We start from the raw sequence: 24,226 nt of genomic DNA on the forward strand, positions 1-24,226 counted from the left end.
CTGGTGGTGGTGGACCATTTTAGCAAGATGGCTCATTTCGTACCTTTCCCTGGTTTACCCAATGCTAAAACGTTGGCGCAAGCTTTTGTCGACCATATTGTTAAATTGCACGGCATTCCCTCTGATATTGTTTCCGATAGAGGCACGCAGTTTGTGTCCAGGTTCTGGAAGGCTTTCTGTTCTCGCCTGGGGGTTCGGCTGTCCTTCTCTTCTGCTTTTCACCCGCAGTCGAATGGTCAGACTGAGCGCCTCAATCAGAATCTGGAGACATATTTGCGCTGTTTTGTGGCAGAGAACCAGGAGGATTGGTGTTCATTTCTCCCTCTTGCTGAGTTTGCTCTGAACAACCGTCATCAGGAATCTTCTGATAAGTCACCATTCTTTGGTGCATATGGGTTCCATCCGCAGTTTGGGACATTCTCAGGAGGGGCTCTTTCTGGTTTACCTAAGGAGGAGAGATTTTCCTCGTCTTTGTCTACCATTTGGCAAAAGATTCAGAGTAATCTTAAAAAGATGAGTGAGAGGTATAGGCGTGTGGCTGATAAGAGACGTGTGCCTGGTCCGGACCTGAATGTGGGTGATCTGGTGTGGTTGTCTACAAGAAATATTAAACTGAAGGTTCCCTCCTGGAAATTGGGTCCCAAGTTTATTGGGCCTTATAAAATCTTGTCAGTCATCAATCCTGTTGCCTTCCGTCTTGATCTTCCACGGGTTTGGAAGATACATAATGTATTTCACAGATCTCTCTTAAAACCATATGTCCAGCCCACGGTACCCTCCTCTTTGCCTCCTCCTCCGATTTTGGTTGATGGCAATCTGGAGTTTGAGGTTTCCAGAATTGTGGACTCTCGCATTGTCCGCGGTTCTCTTCAGTACCTCGTTCATTGGAAGGGTTATGGTCCTGAGGAGAGGATGTGGGTTCCGGTGTCGGACATTAAAGCCACTTGCCTCATCAGGGCATTTCATGGGGCTCATCCTGAGAAGGTGGGTCCTGGGTGTCCGGAGTCCACCCGTAGAGGGGGGGGGTACTGTCACTACCAGAGCTTTGGGACGTTCTCACAGCTCTGTTTCTCCACCCCTGTGATGATGTCACTACTAGAGCTGGGAGGAGTTCTCACTGCTCTGTTTACTTTTGGTTTCCTTCCTCCCAGCTGTTCCTCATGCGTTTGATTTCCCTCTCTTTATATCACCCCTCCTCCTATTGTAGGGCGTGGATTATAGTTCTCATTTCAGTTGTAGCTCTTGCTTTAGTATCTTCACTTGTAGCTATCAGTTCACTGGACCTGTGTTCTGCTGCAGCAAGCACTCCGGATATTGCCAGCTGTCCTTGGATCCGTCTTCTCTGCGGCTGCAACACCTTCAGCTAAGTATACAGACATTGTTGTGTACCTGATTGTTTTCTGACTGGATCTGAGTTGGCCACGGTTCCCTCCATATACTGAGTAGGGCACCGGTGGCCGTGCCCCTTCCACTATTGTAGGGGTTACAGTGGTCATCAGTCTTAGGCACGTGGGCATGCCTCGTTCCGCCATTTGGATCCGGGCATGTGCTTTAGCAGCATAGGGAGAGCTTTGAGGGTCTGACAGGGGTCACCCTTTATCCTCCCTAGTTTGGGTCCGGTCAGTAGCTCTTTTACTGTGTATACTATTGTTGCTCACATACAGCCGTGACAGGAAGACTGTTCTGTGGTCAGACGAGTCACGATTCGAAGTCCTTTTTGGAAATCTGGGACGCCATGTCATCCGGACCAAAGAGGACAAGGACAACCCAAGTTGTTATCAACGCTCAGTTCAGAAGCCTGCATCTCTGATGGTATGGGGTTGCATGAGTGCGTGTGGCATGGGCAGCTTGCATGTCTGGAAAGGCACCATCTATGCAGAAAAATATATTCAGGTTCTAGAACAACATATGCTCCCATCCAGACGTCATCTCTTTCAGGGAAGACCCTGCATTTTTCAACAAGATAATGCAAAACCACATTCTGCATCAATCATAACATCATGGCTGCGTAGGAGAAGGATCCGGGTACTGAAATGGCCAGTTTGCAGTCCAGATCTTTCACCTATAGAGAACATTTGGCGCATCATAAAGAGGAAGGTGCAACAAAGAAGGCCCAAGACGATTGAACAGTTAGAGGCCTGTATTAGACAAGAATGGGAGAGCATTCCTATTTCTAAACTTGAGAAACTGGTCTCCTCGGTCCCCAGACGTCTGTTGAGTGTTGTAAGAAGAAGGGGAAATGCCACACACTGGTGAAAATGGCCTTGTCCCAACTTTTTGGGGATTTTTTGACACCATGAAATTCTGATTCAACATATTTTTCCCTTAAAATGGTACATTTTCTCAGTTTAAACTTTTGTTCCGTGATTTATGTTCTATTCTGAATAAAATATTAGAAGTTGGCACCTCCACATCATTGCATTCAGTTTTTATTCACGAATTGTATAGTGTCCCAACTTTTTTGGAATCCGGTTTGTAAAACAAGAATATATAGCAATATATCGAATATTCTAAAAAAAACAAATATAGAGCAAAATATCGCGAATTCGAATATGACCCCTGGCGCTCATCACTACTGAGTAGTAGCAGTGAGTGTATACAGAAAGCACTACATAGTGTAAATAGACTCTAAGAGATGTGACGGTGAATAAATACTCATAATAAAAACACCACACAAACTAAATAAAAAGGAGAGTTCATGCACAAATATCTCCCTCCCTCCATTTATTAATAATAACTATTGTTGACCCTGTTCCACTGTCCTCTGATAGTTTTATTTACACATGATTTTAAATTTTTTCACATTTATTAGATCTTAAGGATGACAAAATAAAGATGTAGTTTTAATTTGTACATATATTGGGTTGGGACCCCTAAAGGGATTTCTTTTTGGTCAGTTGACCGTTTGGGATGTTTTTGAAATTATCCCGAGGGTCCCATCTAGAGCCTTCAATTTGATTTATCGCTTATCAAGAGGAGATGCAGGCTCGCTAAATGGTAGCCCGGGTCCTCGCCATTGTGAAGAATGAATGTGTGCCGGTACGCTGCCTAAATGTTGAAGACTGTGAGTTAACCGTCCCCGGAAACACCTTGCTGGCCAAAGTCTATGTGTCCGAGGGGGATATCTCTTGACGAAGAAGCTTCACGCTACAGCCTGATAGAAGTTCACCCTGGACCTATGCTGTAGAGGTTCATCAAAGGGAGACCCCGACAGCAGAGTGGAATGGTCGAATGATCATGGCCCAGATGGGGGTGGACTGCAAGACTCTGACTCCTGGACAACAGAAGTTACTGGAAGACACCCTCTGGGAATTTCAAGAGGCATTCTCGCGACATGATGAGGACTTTGAGTGTGCTTCTGCCATTGAACACAAAATCCCTACCGGCGATGCAACACTGATTAGAGAACATTACCCGTAAATCCCACCTAAAATGTACCAGGAGGTGAAGGATATGGTAGCAAGCATGTTGGAAAACCGGGTGATCCAGGAGAGTCAAAGTCCTTGGGCTTCTCCAGTAGTCTTGGTGCGGAAGAAAGTCTGTGAGTCTCTGGTTCTTTGTGGACTGACTGCCCAGACCGTTCAGGATGCCTATCCCCTCCCGCGGATTGAGGAATCATTGTCAGCCCTCAGCCTGGCGAAGTTCTTCTCGACTCTTGACCTGGCCAGTAGGTATTGGCAGGTACTGGTGGCCAGGAAGGACAAAGCGAAGATGGCTTTCATTCTACCTATGGGACTCTACGATTTCAACCGGATGCCATTCAGTCTCTCCAATGCCCCGGGAACATTCCAGCGGTTGATGGAGTCTGGGGGATCTCAATTTCGAGTCAGTATTGATATACCTGGAAGACATAGTAGTGTTTGGGTCCTCCTTTGAAGATCTCCAGAAGCTGCGACAGGTCCTAGGACGGCTAAGAGACCATGGGTTCAAGATCAAGCCCAAGAAGTGCCAACTACTTCGACAGCAGATAGAGTATTTGCAACATGTGGTCACCCCGGAGGGGGTAAAACGGGCCCCCAGCAAGGTGGAAGCCATCCAGAAGTGGCTCCAGCCGAGTACACTATGAGAGGTACAGCATTCGTGGGACTGGCCGGCTATTACAGTAGGTTTATACTCAGATTTGCTCATTTGGTGGGCCCGTTAAACGAGTTATTGAGGGGCACTGCGGGAGGTCCGAAGAATCGTCCCATTGTCTGGTGACCCGGCAACAAGATGCCTTTGAGGCAGTGAAGGAGGCGCTGACCAGTGCCCCGATTCTGACTTATGCGCAGTTCGGTGCCACAGAGGCGCCAGCCATGGTAGGTTTGTCTGATGTCTCCTCGCTTCAGAGCCTCTCACTCTGCGAAGGTCAACCAGGGCCAACGCTGGGGTGCCCCCACAGTGCTATGCACAGGATGAGTTTGAGTGGGGAGGGTTGCCCATGACCACGACCTCTAGTGGGGTGGCATGTGAGATTGTGAAACAGCTCTTATTGCATGGACACTGTTATCTTGCTGTTTGGCCACAAGAGGTCGCTGTTTCCCAGTCACAGCTCACTGACTGCTCGGATTACAATATGCATGAGAGGTGTGGTTAACATGCTGCAGGGAAGCAGGAAGTCTTCGCCATTTTGAGAGAGCAGCCAAGGAGACACAGATGGAAGTGAATCTATCGACATCCCAGTGTGAGTGCCTTCTTTTGCTACTGGAACTGCAGTCAAGGGAAGCAGGTCTCGTCCAACACCCGGATCCTGTACTAAAGGAGAGTTTCTGCTGCAGATATCGCTTGTGGGAACTGAGGAGCGAAGCGGAGACAAAGCAGACCTGGGGCGGTAAGACATACTGTGCATGCAGCTTGTTCTAGTATTGACACCTGGAAGATTACAGACTGGCCGCCAGGATTGTGGACTAATCGTCATAAGGACTTAGGCTAATTTCACGCGTGTTTTGGCTTTCCGTTTATGAGATCCGTCATGAGCTCTCACAAGGCGGTCCAAAACGGATCAGTTTTTGCCTAATGCATTTTTAATGGGAAAAGATCCGCTCAGAATCCATCAGTTTGCCTCCACTCGGTCTCTATTCCGCTCTGGAGGCGGACACCAAACGCTGGCTGCAGCGTTTTGATGTCTGCTTGACGAAACTGAGTCAAACGGCACTGACACACAATGTAAGTCAATGGGGATGGATCCGTTTTTTTTTACACAATCTGCACAATAGAAAACGGATCCATCTCCCATTGACTTCCAATGGAGTTCATGACGGATCCGTCTTGGCTATGTTACAGATAATACAAACGGATCCGTTCATGACGGATGTATGCAGTTGTACTATTGTAACAGATCTGTTTTTGCAGATCCATGACTGATCCACCCAAAACGCGAGTATGAAAGTAGCCTTATTAATCATAAGTTATTGTTCGCACCGGAGATGTCAAACCAACTTCACTGTAAATTTCATCCGGTTCAGTGTTTGATCAGGAGTAGTACCGGCACTTGCCACAAAACCAGTTGTGGGGAAGGGTTAATGGAATAATATATAGTTCAGTAGGATTGTAAGCTTTTGTGCTGCACCTCGCATCCCACACAATTGTTCCCGCTATTAGGGTAATAATAGGTAGGTACGGCGAGGCAGTGGTATTTGTGCCCGCAATAGGCAAAATTATAGTAATTGTGTTCTCCAGCAAACATCAGGGGGCGCTGTGCAGCACAAGGGTCTCGGCCCCGGCTTAGTGTATGTAAATTTATCTTCTGCTCTTTGCATGTGGGGTTATGTTTGATATCACTCTTCAGTAAAGTAATGTCTGTTTTGCAAGAGCTGGTGTCGGAGTTGCTTTCTTCGTTCGTAACTTCGCTGTATCCTGGGGAGCCCACCCTGGTACACGGCTTACACATCCATGCCCGAGCACTCTGTTTCTCTGCAGGGAGTTGGGCTGAGCAATCAGCACAAGCAGTTCTATCAGAGTCTGCTGCTGATTGGCTGGCCCAGTACCCAGAAGAGAAATTTTACTAAGTCATGATGCAGGACTTCAGTCATGCCGGGCTGACCCTACCAGGAAGCGCTGTCTGTGACTGTGGGACAGCAGCATCAAGAGTAGGAGTGACTGCAGTCTCCAGCGCTGCTTGAAGATTCTGATTTAGTCTCTCGTTCCTTCTCCCTCTCGTCTAATTCTAATGATTCTTTCTTCAGCTTCGGGGTTTTATGAGCTAGTAAAATGACTCGCAGGTTAAATAAATAACAAAGACTAATAAAGCACAGAGGCTGTGTAAAGAAAGGAGGATGTGTAAAGCAGGGAGTATGTGTAGAGCAAGGAGGACGTGTAGAGCATGGAGGTGGTTTAGACCATAGAGGAGGTGTAGAGCAGGGAGGAGGTGTAGAGCAGGGAGGTGGTGTAGAGCAGGGAGGTGGTGTAGAGCAGGGAGGTGGTGTAGAGCAATAAGGTAGTGTAGAGCAAGGAGGAGGTGTAGAGCAGGGAGGAGGTGTAGAGCAGGGAGGAGGTGTAGAGCAGGGAGGATGTGTAGCGCACAGAGGTGGTGTAGACCAGGGAGGCACTGTAGACCAGGGAGGCGGTGTAGAGCAGGGAGGGGGTGTCAAACAAGGAGGTGGTTTAAAGCCTGTAACATACTCTGGGGAAGCCCACCCTGGCAATACACGCAATATACAGTATACCTCTACACTGGGTAGGCATTACACTGTATATTGTACAGCATGGCGCATGGGTTATATTGTCCGGCATAGTGTAACCTCCATAATTTTGTATACAGTATACATTATAATCCATACACCATGCTGTATAATATACATTATAATGTATTCTGTACAGCATGGTGTAGGGATTATACTGTATATTACACAGCATAGTGCAGGGATTATACTGTATTGTACGGGATGACGCAGGGGTTACACTGTATGCTCTTTGATGTGACAATTATCTTAGGTTTTCCTATCGCCCACCTTTGATGGCGCTGTGCCCAGCTCTGAGCTGACCTCGCTCAACAGCTGCCAAAGCTTAGAGGGAACACTGCTACCAGCCACAGTTCAAGGGGAAGGGGGGGAGGGGGGATTTGGCAGTGATGCACTATATTATAGGCAGTAGCAGGCATAATACGGGGGGGGGGGGGGGTTGTATGGCATTGGTGCAGTATATAATAAGCAGTAGCAGACAGCAGTAGCAGGCACAAAAATCCTGGGTGGGATTATGGCATTGGTGCTCTAGATAAAAGGCTAAGCAGGCACATTTTATGGGGGTATGGCACTATCTAATATAATAATAAAAATATAATAAGTTGCAGACACAGTTCATAGGGGGGGGTGCACTATATAACAGGCAGCAGTAGAGGGCACAGTTCATCGGGTAAGACTAGTTACACACTTGCAATAAGATTGTGTTATTCTGTTTCAGTAGTGTTGATCGCGAATATTCTAATCGCACATTTTTATCTTGATTATTGGCACTCGTGAATATCTAGAATATAGTGCTATATCTTCGTAATCGCGAATATTCTAGATTTTTTTCATCAGTACCCATGATCACTTACTGCTTCTTGCTTGTGGGCCAATGAGAAGGCTGCAATATCTTTGACTTTAGGAGCAGTGTTTATCCCAAATTTTCGTGTCGCAAATTTTACGATTGACTGGAGATTTCAAATTCTTGAATTCGCGAATATATGATGAATAGTTGCCTAAAATTTCTCAAAATATTGTGAATTAGAATATTACCCCTGCCGCTCATCATTAGGTTTCAGCATAGGAGCAGAATTACTACAATTGTCAGATCCAGCACATGATGAACACTGCTGGCAGGTAGTCAGAAGAGCCATGGGTGGTAGTGGGATGGGCTAAAAATAGGGCATGGGGGCCCAATTCAGATTCTTGCTATGGGGCCCAGTGATTTCTATGTACGCCCCTGACTGCAGGTAACATCTACCATAGTATCACTGTGTTACCTATGATGTTACATAGGACTGCAGGGGATATTAATAACATTATCTATACTTGTACCTCCCCAGATCTGGCAGGACAGTCTCAGAGTTTGGTGGCTATTTGGCTTACATACTATTTTTTAATGGGAGGGGGGCCATTAAAATTTTTGCCTCAGACAGCAGATTAGCTAGAATCGGCCCTGCTGTGCCCTGCTGCTGTTGGGGACAGGAGAGTGTCAATGGAGGTGGAGGAGTCAGATAAGTGCCTGGTGTGGGAGCTAGGCTGACACAATCGTGGGGTGGAGGTCAAAAGGACCGGGCCTTGTTGCTGGGGGGGACAGCCTTGTTGCTGCTGCAAAAAACATTGACACATGGGGCTGTGAAAGACATCTATAGTCTCTGTCCATAAAAAACTGCTCTACCATTATTTTGATGCACAAAATAATCGCAAGGAGCGCCCCACATTCTCTGCCATGTGACAGTACAAGGCAGAAATGGCTTTTTGGCAGCCAGCTCCTTCCAGCAAGGCTGTGCTCACGCCATCAGCTCCCTCAAAGCAGCAGACTCTACTAAGTGGTACAGCAGAGACTGCACTGCCAAACTTGACCAGGTGGGAATTAATTGCTGGGCATGTAAAGTTCCCAATGGCACGGAGGAGAATTCTGAGCAGTAGAGGTAGAAAGTGAACACAATGATGTAAAAGACACCATACTGCCTGTGGATGCAGCCTGGCTCCTGCAAGTAATACAGAGAGAAGGAGGAAACAATTCTTGTGGTAGCTGGTGGCCAACTTTGTTTTCCCACAGGATGGGGTGATGACTTATTTATTCTTGCAGAGCATGCACAAGGCAATTCTTCCGTCTTCCTGCAGTGTGGAGAAAAACTGCCAGACAGGAGATACAGAAGATTAAATTATGGGCAGCACGGTGGCTCAGTGGTTAGCACTGGGGTCCTCGGTTCACATCCAACCAAGGGCAACATCTGCATGGAGTTTGTATATTCTCCCTGTGTTTGCGTGGGTTTCCTTCGGGTATTCCGTTTTCCTCCCACACTCCAAAGACATACTGATAGGGATCTTAGATTGTGAGCCCCATTGGGGACAGTTGGATGCTAATGTCTGTAAAGCGCTGCGGAATATAGTAGCGCTATATAAGTGCATTAAATAAATAAATACTCATGCAGAGTTAGTCAGCTGAGCTTGGCTTAGCTCTGACATGTCTTGGGTCTAATGCACTCAGTGTCAGCGGCATCACCAGTAGTGTTGGGCGCGAATATTCGAATCGCGAATTTTAATAGCGAATATCGCCACTTCGTGAAGATTTAGTATATAGTGCTATATATTCGTATTCACGAATATTCTAGATTTTTTTTTTTCATCAGTAACCTCCCTTCTTGCTTGTGGGCCAATGAAAAGGCTGGAATTTCTTTGTCTGAGCTTAGCAACATCCCTAGCAACCAATAGGAAAGTTGCCCACCCCTTACTATATAAGAACCTCCCCAGCAGCCATTTTCTGTAGTTTTATGGAGTTCTGAGAGAGACAGCAGTGTCATTGCTGTGCTCTGTGCTTTACCTTTTAATTACATTAGATAGTTAGTTAGCATATATATATTACAGATAGTTAGTGGGAGATAGTCATTGTAGGTTAGATCGTGATATAGTGTAGCTGATAAGTTCTGCTGTCCATACATACAGTACAGACCAAAAGTTTGGACACACCTTATCATTCAAAGAGTTTTCTTTATTTTCATGACTATGAAGGCATCAAAACTATGAATTAACACATGTGGAATTATATACATAACAAACAAGTGTGAAACAACTGAAAATATGTCATATTCTAGGTTCTTCAAAGTAGCCACCTTTTGCTTTGATTACTGCTTTGCACACTCTTGGCATTCTCTTGATGAGCTTCAAGAGGTAGTCACCTGAAATGGTCTTCCAACAGTCTTGAAGGAGTTTCCAGAGATGCTTAGCACTTGTTGGCCCTTTTGCCTTCACTCTGCGGTCCAGCTCACCCCAAACCATCTCGATTGGGTTCAGGTCCGGTGACTGTGGAGGCCAGGTCATCTGGCGCAGCACCCCATCACTCTCCTTCATGGACAAATAGCCCTTACTTTCAAAGTTTTCCCAATTTTTCGGCTCACTGACTGACATTCATTTCTTAAAATAATGATGGCCACTCGTTTTTCTTTACTTAGCTGCTTTTTTCTTGCCATAATACAAATTCTAACAGTCTATTCAGTAGGACTATCAGCTGTGTATCCACCTGACTTCTCCTCAACGCAACTGATTGTCCCAACCCCATTTATAAGGCAAGAAATCCCACTTATTAAACCTGACAGGGCACACCTGTGAAGTGAAAACCATTTCAGGGGACTACCTCTTGAAGCTCATCAAGAGAATGCCAAGAGTGTGCAAAGCAGTAATCAAAGCAAAAGGTGGCTACTTTGAAGAACCTAGAATATGACATATTTTCAGTTGTTTCACACTTGTTTGTTATGTATATAATTCCACATGTGTTAATTCATAGTTTTGATGCCTTCAGTGTGAATCTCCAATTTTCATAGTCATGAAAATAAAGAAAACTCTTAGAATGAGAAGGTGTGTCCAAACTTTTGGTCTGTACTGTACATGCTACAGACATAGTGCTGTGATGTCACAAGTTCACAACAATACTTAATGCACCAATCAGTAATATCTAGTCAGACCTGCTAAAATGTGGAGTTGCATGTATTGTGCAAAAATATGCGCATCATTAATTGCCAATTTGCGCAATCGCGAATATATTGGAGCACTCTATCTGCATATAAAGCTATTGTAATGTTCTGCCATGCCAACCATTTTCTCCAGTCTCAGGAAACTTCTAGCAGCTTGGAGAATGTAGCAACAGTGACTCACACCTGTATTGCGCACGCAATACGTGCATATTACATTGCCGATTTTCGCAATCAAGAAAATAATCGCAAATTCTCTAATTCGTGAATATATGACAAATATTTGCGAAGTATCACAAATTCGAATATTGCCCCTGTCGCTCATCACTACAGATCCCAAAGCACAAATGGTCATGGCAGTTCTTTGGGAGGTACATCACCTCTGCTCTTTATAGCTGCCACTGCCACAACTCTCCTCCTCTAATGTTTCCTCCTCCTCAGCATCTCGATCCGGCTCCCAGGTCCTGTTCAACATACAGTCATCATCAAAGTCTTCACCCTCACTGCCACTTTTAACGGACTGTGAGATATCATGGTGGGCTTCTTGTCCCCCACTTCCTGCTCAGAATTTTCCCCAAATGCCGCTGTCACTGCCCAATATCCCATAGTTCGGGGTGCCACTACTATCACAACCAACATAGTTATGGATGCGTCCCTAGCTTCCTCCTGAACCACCTCCTCAGCAGTCCAAATGCTGAATGCTCTTACAGAAGTCGTCAACAGGGAGACTCTCTTTACTATCTACCGTGGTGGTGGGGTTTTCTTGACAGTTTTTAAGAAAAAGTAAGGCGTCCCACTAGGAAGGGGCAGTAAAGACAGAAAAGAGTCTACTTCTCTGGAGCTGCAAGGAGGAGAAGCAAGAGGAAGGCATTGAAACCTGTCTCCGAGGCATGGTGTTAAACTCAGAAGTCCCTTCCATATCATCCTGCTGTGACTCAGAGAAGGAGAGAGCCATCCAATTCACAAACTTATCCTCTTTCTCCTCAATGATATGTTGTGCCTTTCCAAAGTCAGGGAGAACTGTGGCTTCTACTACTACTACTTCTGGTGCTGGTACTACCCACATTCTGGCTGTGGGAGGACAAGGCCTGGCCCTGAGTTTTTCGTTTGGAAATCTTCAGTGTTCCTGACATGTTTGGGCCTAATATACACAGTTAACTACTTACTATAAAAGGACCCTATCTGGGAAGGGTTTATTTATTACTTAAACACTATTGCCTACTCGGCTAAGGCTACTTTCACACTAGCGTTCGGGGCTCCGCTTGTGAGTTCCGTTTGAAGGCTCTCACAAGCGGCCCCGAACGGATCCGTCCAGCCCTAATGCATTCTGAGTGGATGCGGATCCGCTCAGAATGCATCAGTCTGGCACCGTTTGTCCTCCGCTCCGCTCAGCAGGCGGACACCTGAACGCAGCTTGCAGCGTTCGGGTGTCTGCCTGGCCGTGCGGAGGCAAACGGATCCGTCCAGACTTACAATGTAAGTCAATGGGGACGGATCCGTTTGAAGTTGACACAGTATGGCTCAATTTTCAAACGGATCCGTCCCCCATTGACTTTCAATGTAAAGTCAAAACTGATCCGTTTGCATTATCATGAACAAATAAAACAAAAAAAAATAAAAAATTGTTTTTTTTTGTTCATGGTAATGCAAACGGATCCGTTCTGAACGGATCTAAGCGTTTGCATTATGGGTGCGGATCCGTCTGTGCAGATACCAGACGGATCCGCACCTAACGCAGGTGTGAAAGTAGCCTAACTAACCACTCTTGTCCCAGACTAATTAAACATAACTTTTACTTGTTCATGTTAAAAAACAAAATAATATATTGTGAGCTACCTATAGTGTTAAAAGCACTGTACCCCATGAGGCTTACTGTATATAAAGGGTCACTTAGGTGTATGAGTTGGCGGGAGTGCACTAACACCGCTCAGTCATACATCATAATCCCAGTTGTATAGACAGATTCAAAAAAGTGCCTGATAACTACTTGGCCCCCATGTCTGGGGAATACACACCAAGGTTAGATAAGCTTAAAGGTATCATATATTGTGGTATCAGGCACACAAATCACTGTAAGGGCTCAGTAGGGTCAGCAAATTAAAAACCTAAAATCCGCCCCCCAACATGTTTCGCCAGCTATTCTGGCTTCATCAGGGGTATCGGGCAGACTTGAGTATCTGACGCTGGTGGAGGAATTTAACCTCTCATCTCTCATTTCCTGTGAGGATAATGTACCAATCCACAACTTGTTTAAATCGAGCTGGTTACTTCTGACCTATCATTTCAAACATTGTTGCAAAGACAGGTTTTGTGGCGTCACTTAAGAGGAGGGTCCAGGATGACCCGATGCGCAGAAAGAACAGCCGCACACACTTACCCTTCCTGCAGGTCCCATGTATCATTGTGCGCATGCGTTGGGACTTAGGCAGAAAACTAAAAAACTCTCTGCGCTGTGCCGATCACCGCATCAACCTCTCTTCGGTTCGTACTGGTTTCTTGCGCATGCGCCGGAACTTAGGAAGGAAGAAGCAAGGTATTCAGTAATTGCCTCTATCCCCATAGCCACACATGCGCTAAAACATAGAAACCAGAGAGAACAACAAAGATAGCAGGCTCACACTTTGCCTCTGAGTGCCACTGCTGGTTACTACTGCGCATACTACAGAACCTAAAGGGGACTCAGGCTGAATAGGGTACTGCGGCTGCTCATATACTATATTCATATTGCCACAACATCATATATACTTGCACTTAAACGGCAAGGACAAAGAAGAGCCCTACCACAGATATCTATATTATTGCACATGTATATATTGCGAATAGTACTAATTTACAGTACCAGTATAGCAAACCCTAAGGGTCATACACCTTCTCACAATCCTTGTCCTGTAGTGATGGTTATTCCACTGCTAATTTTAGTTACATTGTTTTTCTATCATCCTAACAATCGACTTATCACTTTCAAGAGTGACCTCCATATATCATAAAGTTTATTAGCTTTATAGCTGATAACTCATGTTATCACTATTGTCAAAACATTGATGTGAGAAGGCATTGCCCCATCTGGGAATACCTATATCCGGTTCTGTTTTCCACTCACCACAGGAAAGGAAGTGTGTATTACACGTGAATTTAATACCCAAATTGAAACTGTTATTATCAGATTTAATAAACCAGCGTCTGTATCTGCTCACATAAACATCTATTTATTTTAAAAATATATATATATATTGTGTTCTGTCTTCATCTTACAAAAAAGATGTATAGGTAAAGCCTTTGTTTAGCCCATTTGGGCTAAGGCTAGTCAGGCGGTAAATCCACCTTGTTTCTTCCTTTAGCAGGATTTGATCTAAATTCCCTCTCCTTGGCCCCAAAGTTTTTTTTACAGACACCCCAAAACTTTAGGGATTTTGGGTCACCATTGTGAAAAGTTCTAACGTGTCTTGATATTGCTGTATCCAACTTGGTATTGATGCTGCTTATGTGTTGGCAAATCCGTCGTCAAAATTCTTGAGACGTTTTGCCCACATACAATTTGGGACACGGACATTGTGCAATGTAGATAATGCCCATTGTTTGACAATTAATAAATTCCCTGATCTCGTAATTTCTGTCATCCAGGGGGTTCGTGAACATCTTAAGTTTTTGTATATATGGGCAGAAGCTACATCTACCACATGGGTAGGTACCTACTGTACTGGACTTTAACCAGGTGGTTTTTGGTGGATCCGTGCTGTGAAAACTATGCACTAAAAAGTCCTTTAGATTTTTTCCCCTCCGGTATGTAATCTTAGGTTTGGATGACACAACTTCCTTTAAATCATTATCAGTACTTAGCACATGCCAGTGTTTTCCTAAAATTTGGAACACCTTCCGGTGTTGTACATCAAACGTACCAATGCATCTTATTGGTGAAGTCTCAAACGTCATTTGTTTATTTGCTAGGAGATCTACTCTATTGGTACTCTTAGCCCTACAAAACGCTTTGTGTCGGGTCTTTTTCAGGTACCCTCGTTGGTGAAAACGGTGCAACAAGGTATTGCATTCACGAGCGAAACACACATCATCAGAACAATTTCGGCGAGCGAGTAAATATTGGCCAGTGGGGATTCCTCTTTTTACAGGCAGGTGATGGTAGCTCTGCCAATGTAAGGCTACTTTCACACTACCGTTCAGAGCGGGTCCGTCTGATGTCTGCTCAGACGGATCCGCTCCTATAATGCAGACGTTTGGATCCGTTCAGAACGGATCCGTCTGCATTATAGTTTAAAAAAAATTCTAAGTGTGAAAGTAGCCTGAACGGATCCGTCCAGACTTTACATTGAAAGTCAATGGGGGACGGATCCGTTTGAAGATTGAGCCATATTGTGTCATCTTCAAACGGATCCGTCCCCATTGACTTACATTGTAAGTCTGGACGGATCCGCTTGCCTCCGCACGGCCAGGCGGACACCTGAACGCTGCAAGCAGCGTTCAGGTGTCCGCTTGCTGAGCGGAGCGGAGGCTGAACGCTGCCAGACTGATGCATTCTCAGCGGATCTGCGTCCACTGAGAATGCATTAGGGCAGTACGGATGCGTTCGGGGCCGCTTGTGAGCCCCTTCAAACGGAGCTCACAAGCGGACACCCAAACGCTAGTGTGAAAGTAGCCTTACAGGGTATTAGTTGAGGTTGGTTTTCGGTAGACCTCTGTCCTGATGCGGCCGCCAGATTCCAAAGAAATTCTAAGGTCAAGAAAAGTGAGCGTATTCTGATGAATTTCTGAGGTAAATTTCATACCTACATCATTTTGATTAAGACTGGCAACAAAGTTGTGAAACAGTGCTGTTGTGCCGTCCCACAAAATCAGAACATCGTCGATATAAAGACCCCAAAAAATAATGTGCTTGGTGTACTGTGCAGACTCATCTGTGAAAACTAAAGTGTCCTCCCACCAACCTAAAAATAGGTTTGCAAAATTTGGTGCGCATTTACTCCCCATAGCTGTCCCAACTAACTGCAAATAAAAGTGCCCATTAAACCAAAAATAATTGTGTGTGAGGAGGAAACGTAAGAGTATGAGTATTAACTTATTGTGCGCGTGAAATTGCGTACCTTTAGTAGAGAGAAACGATGCTAGCTACTGCATTGATTCCCAAATCATGTTTGATATTAGTGTATAAAGCTTTAATGTCCAAGCTAGCAAGTTGGGTATGTTCTATGACCTGAATTTCCTGTAATCTGGCGACCGCATCCTTCGTGTCTCTAACATAAGACGGTAAAGAGGGAACAAACGGCGAGATGAATTTGTCAACATATTCGCTGATATTTTCCATAAGACTGTTGTTACCTGAAATTATCGGTCTCCCTGGTATCGGATATCTCTGTGTAACGGTCGCGTACACACACACACAGGGGGGAGGGAAGTGACCACTGCGCTCCACCCTTACCCCTGGCCCTGCCTACTTGCCTCGCGAGTCCTAATGACAGGGGACAACTGGACGGCAATCCCTAACTTGGAATAAGTGCAGGGATGACAGACAGACAAACAACAGGACGTGAACGGACCGAGTCAATACCAGGAAAGCTGCAAAGTACAAATGGAGCAAGCAGAGAATTGTCAGGAGAAGCCGGGGTCATAAATACCAGGAGAGCAAAGAAGTACAAGAGGAGTCCTAAGAGAGTAGTCAGGTGGGAGCCGAGGTCACAATACCAGGACGGATGCGCAGTACAGGAGGATCAGGCAAAAGGATGGTCAGGGAACAGGATCAGGTATGTATTCAGCAGTCCAACAAATATCCAGGAACCTAGAAATTAACAGGCAACCTGTAGCCAGCAGGCTGCCTGTATTTATAGTAGGGAGTGAGGGTCATGTGACGTGGCCAGCGTCACATGACCGACAGACCAACCAGTCGAGCACCGAGTGATCAGCTCGGAGCTCAAGGCAGACTAGGAGCAGGGAGCCACCCAGCTAGTAAAGCCGCCCTGGGAATGAGGTCAAACACAGAACCTCATTCCAAAAGCTAAGCAACAGGTCTGCGGGCAATGGGGGACCGAGTGCACCTTCGGAACCCCGTGACAGTACCCCCCCTTTTACGAGGGGCCACTGGACCCAAGACGTCAGGCGATGGCTTTTCAGGGTGTTCTAAATGAAATTTACGAACAAGTCTAGGAGCATGAACCTCCCTGGCAGGTACCCAAGATCTCTCTTCAGGTCCATACCCCTTCCAGTGAATCAGGTACTGCATGGAATTACGCACCTTCCTGACATCCACTATTTTAGACACCACATACTCGACAGCATCATTAACAAGAACCGGCGGAGGCGAGGCTTTTGATGGTACTACCGGTTCAAAATATTTTTTAAGTAGAGATTTATGGAACACATTATGAATGTGGAATGACTCAGGCAGCTCCAACCTAAAAGATACCGGGTTAATCACTTCCGTGATCTTATATGGTCCAATAAAACGAGGAGAAATTTTTTTAGAAGTTACCTTGAGAGATAGATTCTTGGAGGACAACCATACTTTATCCCCAACCTGAAAGTTTACCCCCCTTGAACGTCTCCTATCGGCCTTGAGTTTTTGAGAACATTGAGCCTTTTCTAGGTTCGATTGAACCCGGGCCCAAACTGTGCACAGTTCGGAGGAGAGTTTATCCGCTTCAGGGTTAGAGGAGGAGACGGACGACCCAGAATGAAAACGGGGATGGAAACCATGGTTACAAAAGAAAGGTGAAACCCCAGCAGAAGAATTGACACAGTTATTCAAAGCAAATTCAGCCAATGGAAGATATTTCACCCATAATTGCTGGTCATCAGCAACATACGACCTCAAGAATTGTTCGACAGACTGATTAAGGCGTTCAGTCTGCCCGTTACTCTCAGGGTGGTAGGCAGAGGAAAAAGACAATGAAATTTTACATTTTTGACAGAAGGCCCTCCAGAATTTGGACACAAACTGCACACCCCTGTCAGAAACAATATTTTCCGGGATACCATGCAATCGAACAATTTCTTTCACAAAAATAGACGCCAAGGTTTTGGCATTCGGGAGTTTAGACAGGGGAATGAAATGAACCATCTTGCTAAACCTATCGACCACTACCCAAACCACAGTCTTACCCTCCGCCAGCGGTAGGTCAGTTATAAAGTCCATCGAGATATGGGACCAGGGTCTACTGGGAATGGGTAGGGGTCGTAGGTTACCAGCAGGGCGAGTCCTAGGTGTCTTGGACCTGGCACAAACCTCACAGGCTGACACGTAGGACTTGACATCCCTAGTTAGAGTGGGCCACCAATAAGATCTAGAAACCAGATCCTTAGTGCCCTCAACACCCGGATGTCCACAAAAGGCAGAATCGTGACACTCACCCAACAGCTGGAGACGAAATTGTACGGGAACAAACAACTTATCTGTTGGGGTGGATACCGGTGCCAGATGTTGTTCAGACCTAATGCGAGCCGAGATATCCTGGGTAAGAGCTGCTAAGAAGATTTTTGCTGGTAGGATGGATTCAGGTGGTACCTCAGTAGGTTGAAAAGCCTGGAAGCTCCGAGATAATGCGTCCGCCTTCACATTTTTACTTCCCGGCCTGAACGTGATGGAAAAATCAAAACAAGTAAAAAACAGAGCCCATCTGGCTTGACGGGGATTCAACCTCTTAGCAGACTCGAGAAACATAAGGTTTTTATGGTCAGTGACAACAGTTACACAATGTTTTGCCCCCTCCAGGAAATGCCTCCACTCCTCAAATGCCCATTTAATGGCCAGCAGCTCCCTATTCCCTATGTCGTAGTTTCTCTCCGTGGGAGAGAATTTCCTGGAGAAGAAGGCACATGGTCTCAGATTAGTGAGGCTAGCAGGACCTTGTGAAAGGACTGCTCCTACGCCGTCCTCGGACGCATCCACCTCCACAATAAAAGGTTTCTCCTGATCAGGCTGGATCAGCATCTGGGAAGAGAACTGTTGTTCCTGTCGTCTCTCTCTAACCCGTCGGTCAAGTCGGACAACAAGGGTCATCTTAGAGGGTACCCAAGGCCTGAAAGAACCCCTCCACAGAATATAAACAACTGGTGCCAGCAGGTAAAGAGAACGCCCAGTCCTGGGGATCACCCTGTAATCGGGAAATGATAATGCCAACGCGTTGACTCTCGGGGCCAGAGGACACGGGGCGCAAACGGAAGTAAAGTTTGCAACTCTCCTTAAAAGAGAGAAACTTCCTCCGGTCTCCAGAAAAGGGTTCTGGGAGCTTAATCTGGGGCTCAAAATGCGGACTGGAGGCCTGAGGAGTGGAAGAACCTTGCCCTAACTCAAAAGAACTGAGTTTTTCCCCTAACTCCTGCACCCTCTGCGTCAGATTAGAGACATGGTCAGTCAGGGTCACCAGAGGATACATAATACAGTGGTTATTGGGCCTGTTAATCTGTAACGGTCGCGTACACACACACACACAGGGGGGAGGGAAGTGACCACTGCGCTCCACCCTTACCCCTGGCCCTGCCTACTTGCCTCGCGAGTCCTAATGACAGGGGACAACTGGACGGCAATCCCTAACTTGGAATAAGTGCAGGGATGACAGACAGACAAACAACAGGACGTGAACGGACCGAGTCAATACCAGGAAAGCTGCAAAGTACAAATGGAGCAAGCAGAGAATTGTCAGGAGAAGCCGGGGTCATAAATACCAGGAGAGCAGAGAAGTACAAGAGGAGTCCTAAGAGAGTAGTCAGGTGGGAGCCGAGGTCACAATACCAGGACGGATGCGCAGTACAGGAGGATCAGGCAAAAGGATGGTCAGGGAACAGGATCAGGTATGTATTCAGCAGTCCAACAAATATCCAGGAACCTAGAAATTAACAGGCAACCTGTAGCCAGCAGGCTGCCTGTATTTATAGTGGGGAGTGAGGGTCATGTGACGTGGCCAGCGTCACATGACCGACAGACCTACCAGTCGAGCACCGAGTGATCAGCTCGGCGCTCAAGGCAGACTAGGAGCAGGGAGCCACCCAGCTAGTAAAGCCACCCTGGGAATGAGGTCAAACACAGAACCTCATTCCAAAAGCTAAGCAACAGGTCTGCGGGCAATGGGGGACCGAGTGCACCTTCGGAACCCCGTGACACTCTGCTTATGGATCTTGGAAATGGCATATATAGTTGCTATAGTTGGTTGCAAATTTAGAAGAAATTTATACTCATCCTTAGAAATGAGATTGTCATTTTTTCGCCACCACTAATATCGCCTTCAGTTCCTCTACATATTGTACCGTAGGGTTTGAGTCTAATTTTTTATATGTCTGTATGTCCTTCAACAAATCCATCACCATACTTTCATACATTTTCCTTCCCATGGCCACGATGTTTCCACCCTTATCTGACGGTTTGAGTACTAACTCTGAATTTCCCATCAGTTCTCTCAGGGCTATTTTTTCCTCTGGTTCTAGATTGTCATTACCCAGGGACCATGAGGTTTGGATCCCTTTCAGGTCATTGGTCACTAAATTAACAAAAGTTTTCGATATTGGGGGAAAAAAAGGTGGGGTGAACTTAGAACGTGGTTTCAGCGTTGAGAAGGGGGGTCAATCTTTTCCATATTTGTTTGGTTGTTACAATCAAGGGATTCCAAAATCTCTATGGCTGTCTTTTCCCTTTCTTGTAACACTCTACAGTCTCTCTCCTGCTGTTTATGTGTCTTATGTAAGGCCAGTTTCCTGGCAAACAGATTCACATCTTTCACCCAGCTGAAACATTCAAAGTTGGGTGTCGGAGTGAAGGAAAAACCCTTCCTAAGTAATTTAAGATGTCTCTCTTCAAATTTGAAATTCAAAAGGTTTACAATCTGAAAACGTTCTGTGCTGTTTAGGTTCTGGGGCTGTATGCCCATTTGTCCCTGTTCCTCAACAGCACACCCTGGGCTAAAAAAGAAGAAGAGGGTGTCAGTTCCATCATAGGTTCTGTAGTATGCGCAGTAGTAACCAGCAGTGGCACTCAGAGGCAAAGTGTGAGCCTGCTATCTTTGTTGTTCTCTCTGGTTTCTATGTTTTAGCGCATGCGTGGCTATGGGGATAGAGGCAATTACTGAATACCTTGCTTCTTCCTAAGTTCCGGCGCATGCGCAAGAAACCAGTACTAACCGAAGAGAGGTTGATGCAGGGATCGGCACAGCGCAGAGAGTTTTTTAGTTTTCTGCCTAAGTCCCAACGCATGGGCACAATGATACATGGGACCTGCAGGAAGGGTAAGTGTGTGCGGCTGTTCTTTCTGCGCATCGGGTCATCCTGGACCCTCCTCTTAAGTGACGCCACAAAACCTGTCTTTGCAACAATGTTTGAAATGATAGGTCAGAAGTAACCAGCTCGATTTAAACAAGTTGTGGATTGGTACATTATCCTCACAGGAAATGAGAGATGAGAGGTTAAATTCCTCCACCAGCGTCAGATACTCAAGTCTGCCCGATACCCCTGATGAAGTCAGAATAGCTGGCGAAACATGTTGGGGGGCGGATTTTAGGTTTTTAATTTGCTGACCCTACTGAGCCCTTTACAGTGATTTGTGTGCCTAATACCACAATATATGGTACCTTTAAGCTTATCTAACCTTGGTGTGTATTCCCCAGACATGGGGGCCAAGTAGTTATCAGGCACTTTTTTGAATCTGTCTATACAACTGGTATTATGATGTATGACTGAGCGGTGTTAGTGCACTCCCGCCAACTCATACACCTAAGTGACCCTTTATATACAGTAAGCCTCATGGGGTACAGTGCTTTTAACCCTATAGGTAGCTCACAATATATTATTTTGTTTTTTAACATGAACAAGTAAAAGTTATGTTTTATTAGTCTGGGACAAGAGTGGTTAGTTAGCCGAGTAGGCAATAGTGTTTAAGTAATATACACAGTCGCACAAAGTCAGGAACAGTGAACAAGTCTGTTTTCTGGAAGCTAAATACAGAGAGGCACAATGAAATGTCTTTCCCTTTCCACAAACACACTGAAGACACTGCCACTGACAATTCACTTTAGAAAAAATGCAGTATCAGTGCCACTAACAAATTTTGGCGTAATGTCATTTGCGCATTCAAATATGTAAATTCAGAAAAAAAGATTTCTCAAGTGTAAAACATAAGTTGTTAACCTACTATGAGATTATTTTCCCTTACACCAACACTTGAACTGTCTGGAGAGGCCCTGACAGATTTCGGACTAATATTTCAGATTTTTTCACTTAAAAATTTAAACGCTACCCTCTGTATTGTAATCACTGTAGGGAATTTAGGACCACCAACTTAGCTATCAGTTGGGGTCCTAGTGATGGGCCCCCAGAAATGTATCACCTATCTTGTGAATAGGTTACAAATAATATATCTATTGTAGGAAACCCTTTTGAGGATTTGCCTTGATGAGTTTAGGTATTTTAAGAGAAAAAAATGTTACCTATACTGTATGAACTGTTGATTGGAAAACTACTGCAAATGAGATTCTGTATTCCCTCCTGCAAAGTCCAAAGTAATATGTTCTTTTATGTAATGTGATGTCCTTCATGCAATTAATGCAATTTGTTGGCCTAAGATACATAATAATAATGTGTTTCTTGATTTTCAGAGACAATACTAATACATTTGAAAATCCTGCATTTGAAGGTTTGTACTCTGCTATGATATATATATTTTAAGAAAACCTGTCACCACGGAAGGCAGTGCAATCTACAAGCAGCTTGTTATAAAGTAGACGGAGCTAAGCAGATTGATATATAGTTCCGTGGGAAGAGATTTAGTAAAACGTGACATTTAAATTGTATACATTTAAATCTTTTTTTGTTTTTTGTTTTTTTATCTCAGTTGTACACAGTTGCTATCTTATCGGTAATTGATAGCATTCTCTGTGTAAGGGCTCATTAACATGGCCGTTTTTTGCAGTTCATCAATTACGGATCCGCAAAACACGGAAAACGGCCTTGTGCATCTCACATTTTGTGGAACAGAACGTGTGGTCCATAATAGAACAGTCCTATCCTTGTTTGTTAACGGACAAAAATAGGACATGTTCTATTTTTTATGGGGATGCAACGGATAGGACATAAGGATGCTGACAGCACATTGAAGTGAATGGGTCCACATCTGACCATCACAAAATGTGAATCGGATGCAGAAAAAAAAGTTTGTGTGCATAAGCCCTAAGAGATAATTATTAGTCACTGATAGTTGTACATGGGGGTGGTCTTCAATTCAGAAACAGCAAAGATTTCACTGTATAAATTACAAGTTTTAAATACCTTTATTTATATTGTTTTTTGTTTTTTTTCTAAAGGATAATCAGTGAAGGGTTTAAAAAGGCTGCTGTCATATTTATGAGCATGGAATTCATCCTCCTAATGACACTGCAGGATGGCCTGTGTGAGAATACAGAGCACAGAGCCTTATGTAGGCGGCCATCTTGATACAGCCACATTGGAGCTTTTTACGGCATGTACAGAGATAGGAATTTTGATTACATTCAGTGATACAGATGAACAAATCAGGTTCGTCCAAAGCAGGATGAACCTGATTCACTCATATTATATATATGGCAAAAAATCATATTTAGCATGGCTGGATCTTAACAAGGTTCCAAGTAGAGCTTCGACATGCAACAAGAAGAAATGGGAGTGAGACAAAACATTTTTTGAGCATTCAATTTAATGAAAACAATGAATAAACTGAAACAGGCGGTTTTTCAGCTGATCCAAAGTTTAGGACCAAACCTCCAAAAAAAAAACTAAACCCCCCCCAAAACAGAAATCCAACTTCCAAACATGAACTCAGTAATGAGTAGCTCCACCATTATTGTTTATCACTTCCAAAATTCATTTCAGCTTGCTTGATGCAAGCGTTTCGATGAGGTGAGTGGGAACATTTCTCCAAGTGGTGAAGACGGCCGCACAAAGGCCGCATCTACTGTCTGGAACTGTTGTCCATTTTTGTAAACCTCCCTTGCCATCCATCCCCAAAGGTTCTCAATTGGATTTAGATCAGGGGAACACGCTGGATGGGCCAAAAGAGTGATGTTATTCTCCTGGAAGAAGTCCCTTGTCCTGCGGGCATTGTGTACTGTAGCGTTGTCCTGTTGAAAAACCCAGTCGTTACCACACAGACGAGGGCCCTCAGTAATAAGGAATGCTCTCTGCAACATCTGGACATAGCCAGCGGCCGTTTGACACACCTGCACTTCCTGAAGCTCCATTATTCCACTGAAGGAAAAAGCACCCCAGACCATTATGGCGCCCCCTCCACTGTGGCGCGTAGAAAACATCTCAGGTGGGATCTGCTTGTCATGCCAGTAACGTTGGAAACCATCAGGACCATCAAGGTAAAAAAAATTCTCATCAGAGAATAAAACTTTCTTCCACCTTTGAATGTCCCATATTTAGTGCTCTCTTGCAAAGTCCAAACGAGCAGTTCTGTGGCGTTCAAGGAGACGAGGTCTTTGAAGACGTTTTTTGTTTTTGAAGCCCTTCAGTCTCAGATGCCGTCTGATAGTTATGGGGCTGCAGTCTGCACCAGTAAGGGCCTTAATTTGGGTCGAGGATCATCAAGTGTCTTGACGGACAGCCAATTGGATCCTCCGGCTCAGTGCTGATTACATTTTTTGGGGTCTT

The 24,226-nt window shown here is 45.0% G+C and overlaps 1 protein-coding gene across 5 annotated transcripts in view; it reads left to right on the plus strand.

Moving 5' to 3' along the window:
- The window catches only part of LOC120979628 (E-selectin-like), a 1,421,133-nt gene that overhangs the window by 1,379,837 nt on the left and 17,070 nt on the right, over positions 1–24,226 (plus strand). For 3 of the 5 annotated variants that reach the window (XR_005774339.1, XM_040408494.1, XM_040408497.1), the window contains one exon: positions 22,195–22,232. Coding sequence is in view for 4 of the 5 variants with exons in the window: in XM_040408494.1 (XP_040264428.1) it covers positions 22,195–22,232 (38 nt within the window). In the remaining variant the exon portion in view is untranslated. Of the gene's footprint in view, positions 1–22,194; positions 22,234–22,898; positions 23,140–24,226 lie in introns of those variants that run through there. The other 2 variants (XM_040408496.1, XM_040408495.1) reach the window with 1 other exon arrangement.

This window comes from Bufo bufo, chromosome 9 (genome assembly GCF_905171765.1).
Source record: "Bufo bufo chromosome 9, aBufBuf1.1, whole genome shotgun sequence".
Taxonomy (NCBI): Eukaryota; Metazoa; Chordata; class Amphibia; order Anura; family Bufonidae; genus Bufo; species Bufo bufo.